Raw genomic sequence first — 14,038 nt, forward strand, 5'->3', positions numbered from 1 at the left:
TGTATTTGAGAGAGAGTGTGTGCTGAGCAGGGAGCCCAATGCAGGGCTCAATCCCAGGACCCTGAGATTATGACCTGAGATGAAGGCAGATGCTCAACTGATTGACTGAGCCACCCAGGCGTCCTTGTACCTTCCTTTTAATGAAACAGAAAGGTGTCTCCGCTCCTTTGCAAAAGTGGAAAAGCAGAAAAGAAACCAAGAATGCAGTTGTCTGATTTTTCTTACACCTGGCTGATTTCACACACTTCTGATACCTACCTGGTTCCTGGAGGCACTTCTGTTTGAGAACTTGTTCCAACATTTGACCTAAGGTCTTTGCTGTGAAGTCAATACCCTCTCCTCGACCTGTGCCTTAGAGCTCCACTCTTACAGGTGTTCCATGGTTGGGATCAGACACACACACCTGCTTCTCGGGTGTGAAGCTGGGCTCTACCGCTTACTAGCTAGTGGTCTTGAGTAAGTAGCTTAACCTCCCTGTGATTCAGTTTTCTCAAGCCCCTGAGATGAAGCAGGAGACTTAGTCACTGTTTAGGTCAGTTATCTAGCAGGAAGATGGGTATATTGAGCTGATATATGTAGTGTGACTATACTGGTAGTTACAATACTGGAGATACTTCTCCAGCACTTGGTAAATAGCCACTGTCCCCGGCCCTCTCCTAGGACCCCAGACTTCCTCACAATCCAGCAAGTAAGAATAACCACCACAAGACTCTTCTTGTGTCCAGTCTTACAACCTCTTTTCTGATTGAGCTGTTAGGGAAGACTTGTTGGCTCCATGGGGTACTTGGTCTCTGATGGAAAAGAACAGGTGGCATTTGCCGGATCTTGGCTTTCCTGGGAGGCACAGAGGTCCCATGGATTTTAAGCAAACAGGTCTCTTACCCTGAACAAGCCCCATGGAGACAGTTGGACAGACATGAATAATCCATCTCTGCTGGAGATCCTGGGGACATGAATAGCACAGATAGGGGGCTCCCAGACCCTGGGTGGCAGCAGGGGGAAGGCACCATACAACCCAAATCTTTCAGGCTAGGTCTGATGGAGAAACCTAACTAGGTGATGGGGCAGAGGGCCCAGGAAGAGGTTAGAGGTCAGGGATCAGAGGTAGTACACTTTATTGACCGGATTCTTCCAACATCTTGCAATGCTCCCCCACCCCCACCCCTGCAAAGCCAGAGCCTGAGCTTTGCCACTGTCCTGTCCACCAGACAGGGAAGAGAACGTGTCTCTCAAACATCCAACATCCGAAGGGCCTCCGAGCCTCCGAAGAGCAGAGCAGCAGGGGTGGATGTGGGAGAGGTGGCTGCCGCTGGAGGGGGTATAATGGGAGCAGGGGATGAGGCAGGATCGAGGGGCTCAAGGTGGGTGCAGGGCTGGGGACACCCTGAGGCTTTGTCAGGCCTGGCCAGCCCCTCACTCCCCCCCCCAGTTAAGGTTAGTTGTGGTTCACAGTGAGACTGGCTTAGATTTGGCAGGGCGGCAGGGACCATGGGCAGACTGGTGCTTTCCACTCTCGCTGCCGACCCTTGGCCTGACTCACAGAGGTGGGAAGAGTGAGAGAGAAAGTCCCCAGAAGGGACAGGGAAGCCCCTTCTCTCGAGGGACAGAGGCCTCGTTCTCCTCTGACATCCCCCAGCCTATTAGGATCTTTCACTCCTGGCTCAGAAGTTTCTGGAATATCTCAGTGACCTTGCCCATCATTACTCCCAATTAAAAAAATGTTTTTGAAGTCTAAGAGTTGACTGGCACCCATGAAACCAAGCAGTAAAAAACCTGGTAAGATCTTGGTTTAAAAAGGTAGCTCTACCTTCTCTTAGAAGTCTTGGGAGACCAGATGGAGACCAGCATTGTCTCCGCTGCCCCGAATGGAGGAGGTGGCTCATGGCAGTGGGGAAGGGGGGGTGTGGGCTGGCGGTGGCCCAGCGGACAGGGTGACAGGGCAGGAATGGGGGCAAGATGCAGGAAGCAGTGACACATGGGACACGGCAGGTTGCCCTCCAGTGCCATGGGCCTGGGCTCAGAGGGCAGCAGGGTGGCCCCCATGGGTACATGTGCCAGGCAGGCACCAGGGCATCTGCCCCACTGTGAGAGGCAGGGCCTGTGGTCAGGCCTTGTGACCGCCGCTGCCCAACGGCTCCTTGAGGCCAGCTGAGTAGTCCGAGGCGGGCTCGAGCCCCAGCATCTGCCGCTGCACCAGCTTGGCATAGAGGCCACCCTGTGCTAGCAGCTGCTGGTGGGTGCCCTGCTGCACCACGCGGCCCTTGTCCAGCACCACGATGAGATGTGCGCGCTCCACCGTGCTCAGGCGGTGCGCGATGATGAGCACTGTGTGGTTCTGCAGGTTGCCGTGGATGGCCTGTTGGATCTGGGGAGACAGGAGGGGGCCGGCTTTTGCGGGCACCGCCCCAGCCACCTACAACTCTGCCTGGGCCTGGCTCGGCTCCCAGATCCACCACATCCTAGTGAAGTTTAATCTCTCTGAGACTCAGTTCCTCATTTGAAAGGCCAGGGCTTGCACATGACCAGCCTCCCGGGCTTCAGTTCACAGGGGACAGAGCTCAGTGTAGGGCACAAGGAAGGCGCTTGGCCAGTGACAGGCAAGCTCTAACCTGGTCGCCTCTGGTCTTCCTGCTCCTTCTACTAACCTTCGCCTTGGCTAATGGTCTCACCATCAGCCCCAAAGCTCAAACCAGTGAGACATGGCCCTCAATTCCTCATGCTCGGCTCATAGTCCAAATCCAACTCATGCACAAATTCTGCAGGTGCCATCTCCTCAGTTCATCTCATTCTTTTTTTTTTTTCCATCTCATTCTTTACATCCTTCCACTGCTACCACTGTTACTGCTCCCTGAATACTGCAACCTGCCATCCACCCACCGCCCTGCGCCCATTGCCCGCATGTATTTAACATTTCAATCAGGAGCGCTTAGTGGCTCTGTGGGTTGAGCACTTCAACACTGCCTTCAGTGTCTGCCTTCAGCTCAGGTCATGATCTCAGGGTCCTGGGATGGAGCCCCATGTTGGGCTTCCTGCTCAGCAGGGAGTCTGCTTCTCCCTCTGTTCCAACCCCTGCTCATACTCTCTCTCTCTCTTTCACTCTCTTTCTCTCAAATGAATAAACAAAATCTTAAAAAAAAAAAAAAAAGAATAAAATTCAGATGCCACATGACATTCTGCACTTGTCATAGACAAGAGGGCACAACATGAAGAGTGACCCTAATGTAAACTATGGGCTTAAAAATAAATAAACTATGGGCTTTAGTTAGTAACAATGCATTAAAACTGGCTCATCAGTTGTAACAAATGCACCACAGCAAGATGTTAATAATAGGAGAAACTGCCTGCAGGGTAAAAAGGAGGGATCCCTGGGTGGTGCAGTGGTTTAGCGCCGGTCTTTGGCCCAGGGCGCGATCCTGGAGACCCAGGATCGAATCCCACGTCAGGCTCCCGGTGCATGGAGCCTGCTTCTCCTTCTGCCTGTGTCTCTGCCTCTCTCTCTCTCTCTGTGACTGTCATAAATAAATAAATAAATAAATAAATAAATAAATAAATAAATAAATAAATAAGGAGATACATGTGAACTATCTGCACTTTTTGCTCAATTTTCTTTAAACCTGAAACTTTTCTTCAAAACAAACAAACAAACAAAACTCTAAAAAAATAATCCAAACTCTATAACTAAGGCCTGAGGAGGCCCTGTCTCCCTATGACTCTGTCCTCACCTTACTTTATCAGACTCCCACCAGCCTGACACGCTGACCTTTGGGATTGCCTAACTTGTTCTGGGCCTTTGCACCTGCTGCCCTTGGATGCTCATCTGGCTCCTCTCTTCCTGGCTCTCGGCTTAAATGGCACCTGAAGACTCTGCTTCTACCCATGAGATGGCCACAGTCCACCAGGACCTGGTCTCTGGGATGACCCAGCTCCCCTAAATGCTCAGTGCTGCCAGGAGAATGGACTGTTCTAGCCAACACCTGATGGTAGGCCCCTGATCTCCCTTTCTTAGAGCATTTAATAAAAAGGGCTTATAATTGTAAATCCTTCTTCTGTCCCTTTCTCAAGCACCTGAAGGCCATTCCTTTTAAATATAATCATCAGGAAAGACAGGCCTCAGTCTCCCAATCTCTACAGAGGACAGAATTCTGGCCAACAGTTGCCAGCCAGCAGACACCACTGCCTTATGGGCTTTCATGGGCTTTCCAGTGAGCCCCGCTCCTTCTGTCTTCCTTCTCTTTTAAAATGCCTGTCATCACTGTCACCTCTGTGCCAATGAGAATGGAGCTCAGCTCTTTCTCCTACTGTCAGTAGCTACTGAATAAAATCTGTTTTTCCAGCTTCCATATCTGATTATGTTTCTCTTCAACAGGAGTGACCTGTCTTATTCTCTCTCTCAGATGACAGTTTCGTGTTTTACGTACCATAGGCCACAGGTTGAACTCATTCTTGTCTCTTTGTTTATTATGTTTCTCCCCCTGGCATGGAAACACTATAGGGGCTGGTGGCCTGTGTGTCTGGTCACCTACCACTGCAACCTCGGTGCCTGGGACAGCGACTGGTGGCCAGGAGGAGCTCAGTGAACACCTGTGTAATCAATGGCTCGAACTATGGAGGGGCCAAGGTAGCTACTCAGTGACAAATACACTGTTGGACACTCTTTAGCAATGAAAAGGGGGCTCAGAGAGTGGGAGACACTGTCTTTCATGATGAGCTGAGGGCAGGGCCTCGAATTCAAACTGCTATCATGTAGTGTCAGCTCTATATGAGCCAGTGGGCAGATCTGGCCCTGGGGTCCCCTACCCTGGCTCCTTGCCTTCGGCCCTCAACACCCCAGTCTGGAAGGCTGACACCCTGAGAGAGCTCCTATGGCATCTCTAAGCCTTTCCTGGCTCCTGTTCCATTCTTTGGTGTCACCCCGCCACCCCGCAACTCACCAGGTACTCGCTCTCTGCATCCAGGGCGCTGGTGGCTTCGTCCAAGATGAGGACAGGTGGGTTCCGCACCAGAGCCCGAGCCATGGCCACGCGCTGTTTCTGGCCACCTGATAGCTGGGCACCCTTCTCCCCAGTCTCTGCATGACAAAGGGACATAGGTGAGTAAGCAGGGGGTAAGGTTGGGGCAGCTCTAGGGAAGAGAGAGAAGACCTCTTCCTCTTCCTTTCCCTGCTGCCACGGGAGCTGTGATCTCCAGGAAAAGGAGCCTGTGCCACCGGCTGGGACCACCAACAGTTCCAAAACTCCCCAAAGGATGCTCTCCCTCCCTGTTCATGCAAATTATGACTACATTCAATTGGTACTAAGATACCACTTTTTACTTATTAGCTTGGCAAAAATCTCAATGTCTGATACTGCACTGTTCAGGTGTGGCTGTGGGGAGACAGGCACTCCCCCATCTTCCTGGGGCAAGCACCTTTGGGATAACTGTGTAAATGTATGGATCACAAGTACAAGTGTACAACCCTTGCACCAGCAAACCCACCTCTATGACTCTTTCCTACAGGCTGACTTTCCATGCACAGTACCAAAAGGCACATGTTGTGCACCACTCATAGCACTACTATTGCAAATAAAAACAAAAAAATCTACTCAAATGTCCATCAGCAGGAAACTGAATTTTTTTTTTTAAGATTTTATTTGTTTATTCACGAGAGACACACACACAGAGAGAGAGAGAGAGAGAGAGAGGCAGAGACACAGGCAGAGGGAAAAGCAGGCTCCATTCAGGGAGCCCAACGTGGGACTTGATCCTCCAGGATCAGGCCCTGGGCCCAAGGCTGAGCCAAACCTCCGAGAGCCACCAGGGCTACCCAGGAAACTGAATTATTTAAGCAAATTAGCATAAGCCCTGAAATACTATACAACTATTTATTTCTTTTTCTTTTTCTTTTTCTTTTTTTCAATGAAAACAATTTTTTTTTTTTTATAAACCCTTATGTCAAGGGCTAATTTTCAATAGATCACAGCAAGGGAGCTGCTCTGTTACATACAAAACACTGACCCAAAAGCAGGTCACCTACAAACCATTTAGTACCAGGTTCCCCACTATGCAACTGTTTAAAAACAGAGCAGGTCTCTAAGTGACAATATGGACCAATGATTAAGACACTGTGTTAAGTAAAAAAAAAAAGAAAGAAAGAAAGAAAGAAAGAAAGAAAGAAAGAAAGAAAGCAAGCCGGGTGCAGAATATAAGGAGCTGGCTTTTTTCTGTAAAACGTCAGGAGGAAATAAAAATATACATTCCTATTTGCATAAAGAAACTCCCAAAGGGCATGTAAGAAGCAAACATAAGAAATTTTGGTGGGGGGCAGCCCTGGTGGCGCAGTGGTTTGGCGCCGCCTGCAGCCTGGGGTGTGATCCTGGAGACCTGGGATCAAGTCCCACATTGGGCTCCCTGCATGGAGCCTGCTTCTCCCTCTCCCTGTGTCTCTGCCTCTATGTGTGTCTATGAATAAACAAATAAAATCTTTAAAAAAAAATTTTTTTTTGGTGGGCCAGGAGGAAACAGGGAAACAGGGCCAGGAGGAAACAGTAGAGAAAGGGATGGGATAAAACTTTTCACTGTATAGCATTTCACATATATTTTTAGATTTGAGTCATGTGAATAGCTCCTTTACAAGAATTAAAATTTTAAGTATATTAAATAGAACAAAATATATAAATTAACTTATTGCTAAATTTAATATATTAAATATTATATAATTAATATATAATTAATAATTAATATATTAAAATATTGATTTACTAATGTAAAATTAGGCTATATATATATAATTTTTTTAAAAAATAAAAATAATATCCTGGGGTGCCTGGGTGGCTAAGTAGATTAAGCAACCGACTCTTGATTTTGGCTCCAGTCAGGCTCTCAGGGTCTTGAGACCTAGTCCCATGTCGGGCTCTGTGCTAGGCTTGCTGGGTGGAACCTGCTTAAGATTCTCTTTCTCCCTCACCCTCTACCCCTTCCCTGTCCACGCTCTCATGCTCTCTCTCTCTCTCAAAAAAAAAAAAAAAAGTTTAAAACTAAATAGAGGTGGTTGGGGGATCCCTGGGTGGCGCAGCGGTTTAGCGCCTGCCTTTGGCCTGGGGCGCGATCCTGGAGACCCGGGATCGAATCCCACATCGGGCTCCCGGTGCATGGAGCCTGCTTCTCCCTCTGCCTGTGTCTCTGCCTCTCCCTCTCTCTCTGTGTGACTATCATAAATAAATAAAAATTAGAAAAAATAAATAGAGGTGGTTGGTTACATGGTACTGTAAATGTACCAAATCTCACTGAAATGTTCACTTTAAGATGGTTAAGTGAATTTCACCTGAAATAATAAAGAGCAGCTGACAGAAAGCAATGCTTAACTCACAGGGTTGCATCCCTGAGGGTTGACCTTTAGGCTCAGTGAAGGTGATGCTCCTGGGCTGCATACCTGTATTGTAGCCATCCTGAAGCTCCATGATGAAGCCATGGGCATTTGCCTTCTGTGCAGCTTCCACCACCATCTCAAAGGGCACAGCGGGCAGACCGTAGGAGATGTTGTCTGTGATGGAGCGGGCAAATAGCACTGGCTCCTGGCTCACCAGGGAGATCTGTGCAGGAGAAAGGATGGGGCATGAAAGGCCAGGAACACATCCATCCAGCTATCACCAGGAACCTCGCCAGCCCCAGGCCTTTTTGATGCCAGGGGTCTTGGGTTGGAAATCTGATCAGGGCCTGTGCCCAGCTGCTAAGCAGCAGCTGCCTCTCTTCTTCCAAAACAATAGAGTCTACTTTCTGCACAAGCTTCAGCTTCCTCTGACCAAAAATCTGGGGCCCTAGAATAAGTTGGCTGCTCTGGGCTAAGCCAAGTTCCTTGACCTCCAACAGAGCTCGCTGTCTGCCCATGTCCTGGGGGAGTTGGGAGGGAAGAGGGGCGCCTGGCTGGCTTAGTCAGTGTACCATCTGCCTCAGCTCAGGTCATGATCCCAGGGTCCTGGGACTGAGCCCCACATTGGGCTCCCTGCTCAGTGAAGAGCCTGCTTCTCTCTCTCTCCCCTGCCTGTACTCTCTCTCTCTCTCTCTCTCTCTCAAATAAATAAAATTTTTAAAACCAAAAGAGAGAGAAAGAGAATGTAGAATGTAAGTCTGTCCATGCCAGAAGACAAGAAGCCACAGCAGGCCCCCAGGCCATGAAGTCCTCCCAGATGCCCCCTCCCTTCAGAGAGAATAATTGAAAGAAGCTTGTCCCATGATTTCAGTATCCGAAACATAGCCTACAAAAATGAGAGTATAGAGGGTAACACTGCAACATTACACATAGAAAAAAAATCAATTTTATAAATTGGGGATTAGCTAATAATCACAGTGTACCCATAAAATCAAATACATATACACAGCATGACTCTGCTTTTGCTAACAAACAAACAAATATATGTAGGGGGGCCTGGGTAGCTCAGCTGGGTAAGCCTCCAACTCTTGATTTTGGTTCAGGTCATGATCTCAGGGTGGTGAGATCAAGCCTCATGTTGGGCTCTGTGCTGGCTCTGGAGCCTGCTTAGGATCTCTCTCCCCTCTCCCTCACCCTCTGCCTCTTTCTCTTTCTCTCAAAAAACAAAAAAAGAAAAAAAAGAAAAAAGAAAAAAAAGTATATATGTGTCTTTACATATTAATGCATTTATATCAAGATAGAAAACAGGTTGGAAAGGATATTTACTAAACTGCTAACAACAGTTACCTACACGGAGTGGAATTTAAAAGGTGAAGTGGAGGGGGACTCTCACATCTTTTTTTTTTTTTTTTTTTTTGGACTCTCACATCTTAATTCCAAAATTCTCTGAATATATGGGAATGTGGTTAGATTGTTGCATTTTACTGTTTGGGGCTTATGAAGATTAAAATTTTTAATTTGAACTAAAAAGAAGGCATTCACAAAAGAGGAAATCCAAGTAGTAAACCACATGGAAAAGTATTTGATATATTTAGTTGTTAGGAAAATGCAAAAGACTGCTGTGAACTACTTCTACATGTATACTCACCAGCTGGCAAAAACAGCACTGTCAATATTAACTGTCTGAGAATATTACAAGTCTGAGCATATTAGCTATTGCAAAGCCTGAATGGCTCTGTCTAAGGGCCACTTCCAGAACTCTGGTGGGCAGAAGCCTTGTCATCATATACCTGGGACCACTGCTCAGCCATCTACACCTGGTTATGTGCAGATGGGTGGGCAGATATCACAATGTGTGGCCTCTGCCACCATCTAGAAAATGGCTAGGAGTTCTGGAATCTCTGTGCCAACACTTAGGCTCTCCTATAATTTAATGTATGTTGATGATGAAAATGGTGCCTTCCTGATAGTTGGTTTTTCTTGTATTGTGTACCACCTGAACAACCATCCAGGGCATCCCTGTTTTTTGACCTAGCACAGGATCAGGTGTTGAGGATCCCTTTCTAAAATAATTACCAAAAACCATATGGTCATGAATAGCCTCCTTTAAGTATTAGAGATGACTTAAATGTGGAGCAACTAGAACTCACATCCACTGCTAGTGGGAATGTAAAGTTGTATGACCACTCTAGTGACAATAGCTACTAAATGTAAAGTGGATACTATGCATCCACTCTGGGAGAACATACATACCTGTGTACACCAGAAAACATGGACAAAATTGTCTGTCATTATTATTGGTAACAGTAAAAACAGGAAACAATCCAAGCATCCATGAGGAGCAGAATGCACACATAGATTGTGACATGTTTACACAGGAGATTATCATCCAGCAACGAAAATGAATGAACTACAACCAGAGCCTCAAGCTGGATGTTTCACAAATAAGGCTGAGTGGAAGAAGCAAGACACAGATGAATGCATGCATGCTCTACGATTCCAGCCAGGTGAAGTTCAAAAGGAGGCAAAACACAGCTCTGCTGTTTGGGGAGACATAAGGCGATGGTAAAACCAAAGAAAAGGAGAAGATCATAAAAGTCAGGGAGATGTGGCTCCTGGAGGGAAGAGAAGGGACACATGGGGTGGAGGAGTGCTGGAATGTTCTGTGTCTTGACCTGGGAGCTGGTGCACTGGTGAAACCCTCTGACCCATACATCTACCTATATCACTTCTCGATACTTGTGTTACAGCTCACAGGGGTGAAGGTCAGACAAAGAAAGTGCGCGGGATAACAAAGGTCCATTTCCGTACCACTCGGTGCAGGTACTTGTGGTCATAGGCACTGATGGGCTTCCCATCCAGCAGCACGCAGCCCCCCTCCAGGGGGTAGAAGTTCTCCAGGATGTTGACGCAGGAACTCTTCCCACTGCCTGAGGGCCCCACGAGCGCGGTCACCTTTCCTGGGGACAGGCTGAAGGAGACATTCTGCAAGGAACACGCGGATACCGTGTGGGGCCACTGGCTCAGATGCTCTGGCCTCGGACACGGGCGGGCACCATTCCCAGCTCCCCCGTGCTCTTTGCCATGGTTGGGCACTGCCAGCCCTCAAAATGCTCTCCTTTCTAGGATTTGGCAGCAGCTTGATGCTCATTTCCACTGCCTGGGTGCCTCTTCCCCTTGCTCAGGACCCAGCTCAAATGTCCGCTCCTCTGAGAAGCCCTCCTTGACTGTTAACACCATCCCTGTAAACTACCTCTATCACACCACCCTGATTTACTGCCTTCCTAGCACTTTATCTGGAATACTCTGTTAATGGTCTTCCTTCCCTGACTACAGCCCAAACTCCACGAGGACAAGGACTCCACCTTACGTAATCCTGGCTACACTGCAAGGCCTGATGTGTAGGAGCTGCACCCAAGATGGGATGAGGGAAGGGAAGATAGGGCGGGCCTCAGGCACCCCTCTCTCACCTGCAGGACTTGGGTGTGGGGCCGAGTGCGGTAGGTGAAGGTCACGTTCTCAAAGTCCACCCGGCCCTCCAGGCGCTCAGGGGCTAAGTTCCCGTCATGCACCATGGTTGGCTGCCGGTCAATGAACTCGAACACCTTTTCGGCGGCCCCCACTCCCTGCATCAGGCCGCTATAGACGGAGCCCACGGACTGCGGGGGGAGGAAACGCGTTCTTGTCTCACTGATACCCCAATGTTGGGACACCCCCCCATGGTGCCAGAGAGATGAAGGCAGGCCAGAGAGAGCAGGGACACAACAGCCACTCTGGGGGGTGGCCAGAGGACGCTGCCAGGGTACCCCACCAGTGCAGCAGATAATGACAACGCTGACAAAACAAAAGCAGCAAGAGGTGCCTGGGTGGCTCAGTTGGTTAAGCGTCTGCCTTTGGCACAGGTCATGGTCTCAGGGTCCTGGGATCGAGCCCCACATCAGGAATCTCTGTTCAGGGATCCCTGGGTGGCGCAGCGGTTTAGCGCCTGCCTTTAGTCCAGGGCGCGATCCTGGAGACCCGGGATCGAGTCCCACATCGGGCTCCTGGTGCATGGAGCCTGCTTCTCCCTCTGCCTGTGTCTCTACCTCTCTCTCTCTCTCTCTGTGTGACTATCATAAATAAATAAAAATTAAAAAAAAAAAAAGGAATCTCTGTTCAGTAGGGAGTCTGCTTCTGCCTCTGCCTCTGCCCACCCCCTGCTGGTGCTTTCTCTCCTTCTCAAATAAATAAGTAAAATCTTTAAATTAAAAAAAAATGAGAGCAGCAATAAATAATATTGAGCTGTTAGAACACATTAGGAGCCAGTGCCTTGTGGCCATTACCGCTAAACCTCACCCCATCCTGCAGGGTAGATGTTATCACCTCCCAGAAGAGGAAACGGAAGGGTAGGGAAGTTACATGAACCAGCCAGAATGTGGCAGAACAGGACTTCCGAACAGAATTACTCTCTTGGCTGCCACAGCAATTTTTAAATTTCAGTTTTATTTTTTTAAATTTATTTTTATTTATTTATGATAGACAGAGAGAGAGAGAGAGAGAGAGAGAGAGAGAAAGAGAGGCAGAGACACAGGCAGAGGAGGAGGGAGAAGCAGGCTCCATGCCAGGAGCCCAATGCGGGACTCTATCCCGGGACTCCAGGATCGCGCCCTGAGCCAAAGGCAGATGCGAAACCGCTGAGCCACCCAGGGTTCCCCTAAATTTTGGTTTTAAAAACTGCTCTTAATTCATGCAATCCATACTCCTTGGGTAAGAACGTACACGACATAAAACATGAGTGATACCAGCAGCTCATTTAATGAACCCTTTGTGTATGTGTAGGTCCTAGCATTATCTTGTCTTTTGCTGATGAGGAAACTGAGGCATAGAGAATTCAAGTCACTCCCCCCAGGTCACACAGCTGGGAAGTGGCAAAGCCAGGATTTGAACCCAGGTATGGCCGGCTCCTGAGTTCAGGCCCTTGATCAGAACTGTGATCAAGGGGCCTGATTGGGGAATCCAGCGCAGCTCCGACCTGCATCACTTATATCAAGATATTATCACTGGTGTTAAGATATGAGCGCCACGGAGACGGTGCCCCTCCTGCCTCCTCCACAAGGAGGCCCCAGGTATCCACATACTATAGTTTTCCAGTCCTTCCTCTGTGCATTTACAAACACATGCACATTATTTGATAAATAATTGTGAGATTGGGACTCCTGGGTGGTTCAGCAGTTGAGTGTCTGCCTTTGGCTCAGGGCATGATCCTGGGGTCTGAGATTGAGTCCCACATCGGGCTCTCTGCATGGAGCCTGCTTCTCCCTCTGCCTATGGTCTCTGCCTCTCTCTGTGTCTTTTGTGAATAATTAGAATCTTAAAAAATTTTTTTTAAAATTAAAATAAAAACCATGACCCTGGCCTCAGACTCTCTACTGCTTCACGGCACGTCTCAGGGTCCCCTGCACACCAGTATGTACAGATCCACCTCCTATCTATAGCTGCTGCCTCGTTTCTATAGCACAGACGTACTGCTTCTGGAACATGGATGTGCCATATCGGCCCAATCCCTGACCGGTGGGCAGTGGAGGATGCTTTGACTTTTCAATAGCAGAAACAATGCTTTGCTGGGTGTCCACACACCTCTGCCCACCAGTGTGGGCATGTCTGCAGCCCAGAGTTCCTAGAGGCAGAACTGCTGCATCAGATGACAGGCAGGTGTGACTCTAGCCAATGAGAAGTGCCATCCACAGCCGATGCTAACACCTTCTTCTCATGCACGTCCTCAGCTTTATCACTGGAGGACAGAGGCCCAAATTCGGTGCCAGGGACTTAACGCCCCCACTCCAAGCATCCTCAAACAGCAACTGGGGGAGGCTTGGGCATGGACACCCCAGCTCCCTGTCTCAGGGTCTGCTCCTGGGGGAACCCAAATTGAGGCAATCTAAAACAAGCCCTGTTTCTTCTTTAAAGTGTGTTAAAGTCAGACCCATCTGGCTTTGAGCCCGGTTCCCCCCCAAACGTGATGGGCCAGTCCCTTAAACTCTCTGAGCCTCAGTTGCTTTTTCTGAGAAATGGGAGGCAGGACAGTACTGAGACCGCTCACGGTCTTCTTAGAAGCATTTCCTGAAAACGTCCTTGTCCCTGCCAGTTTGCTCAGTAAACAGAGCTATAGCAGCTACTCAGTAATATTACTGTTATTGTTGGTATGATGTTCTCTCCTCACCTACTTAGAAATACCCCAACCATCAGACCCTGGTGCATCTCCTACCTCTTAGACCCACTTTCCCAACCCTCCATTTCCCCAGGACCCCCTCCCCCAGCCAGCCCCTCACCTCCATACAGTCTCCCAGGACAAATTCGTAGATAATGAAGGAGATGAGGTTGCCGCTGGTCATCTGCCCCGAGATGACGAGGTGGCCCCCGTAGTAGAGGATACTGACCTGGACTACCAGCAGCGTGAGCTGGGGGCAGAGGGAAGGGGGGACCTGGGTCACGGGGGAGGCCTTGGCTCAGACCTGGCCCTGCCCCCATGCCCTGCCCCCTAGGCTGCAGGGGCAGGTGAGAGCGGGTGGACTGTGCTCTCCCAGCCACAGACAGATTCCAGCCAGGCAGGGATGTCCTCCCAGATGCTGTCATTCATGCCTGCCCGCTTCCCGGCCCTGGACTTGGTCCCCACAGAGGCCCCCAGCTGGAGGCAGCCAGGGACCTGGCAGAGAA

At 49.1% G+C, this 14,038-nt stretch overlaps 1 protein-coding gene across 6 annotated transcripts in view; it reads right to left on the minus strand.

The window, feature by feature from the left end:
* Positions 1-1,098: 1,098 nt before the first annotated feature.
* ABCB9 (ATP binding cassette subfamily B member 9) overlaps positions 1,099-14,038 on the minus strand; it is a 38,715-nt gene continuing 25,775 nt past the window's right edge. For 5 of the 6 annotated variants that reach the window (XM_055322458.1, XM_055322456.1, XM_055322457.1 and 2 more), the window contains exons 7-12: positions 13,654-13,782; positions 10,816-11,004; positions 10,157-10,330; positions 7,409-7,568; positions 4,932-5,068; positions 1,099-2,365 (exon numbers count right to left, since the gene is read on the minus strand). In XM_055322458.1, the coding sequence (XP_055178433.1) occupies positions 2,105-2,365; positions 4,932-5,068; positions 7,409-7,568; positions 10,157-10,330; positions 10,816-11,004; positions 13,654-13,782 (1,050 nt within the window). In that variant the 3' untranslated portion in view covers positions 1,099-2,104. The remainder of the gene's footprint in view (positions 2,366-4,931; positions 5,069-7,408; positions 7,569-10,156; positions 10,331-10,815; positions 11,005-13,653; positions 13,783-14,038) is intronic. The other variant, XM_055322460.1, reaches the window with a different exon arrangement.

Source organism: Nyctereutes procyonoides, unplaced genomic scaffold (assembly GCF_905146905.1).
Source record: "Nyctereutes procyonoides isolate TBG_1078 unplaced genomic scaffold, NYPRO_anot_genome, whole genome shotgun sequence".
Lineage (NCBI taxonomy): Eukaryota > Metazoa > Chordata > Mammalia > Carnivora > Canidae > Nyctereutes > Nyctereutes procyonoides.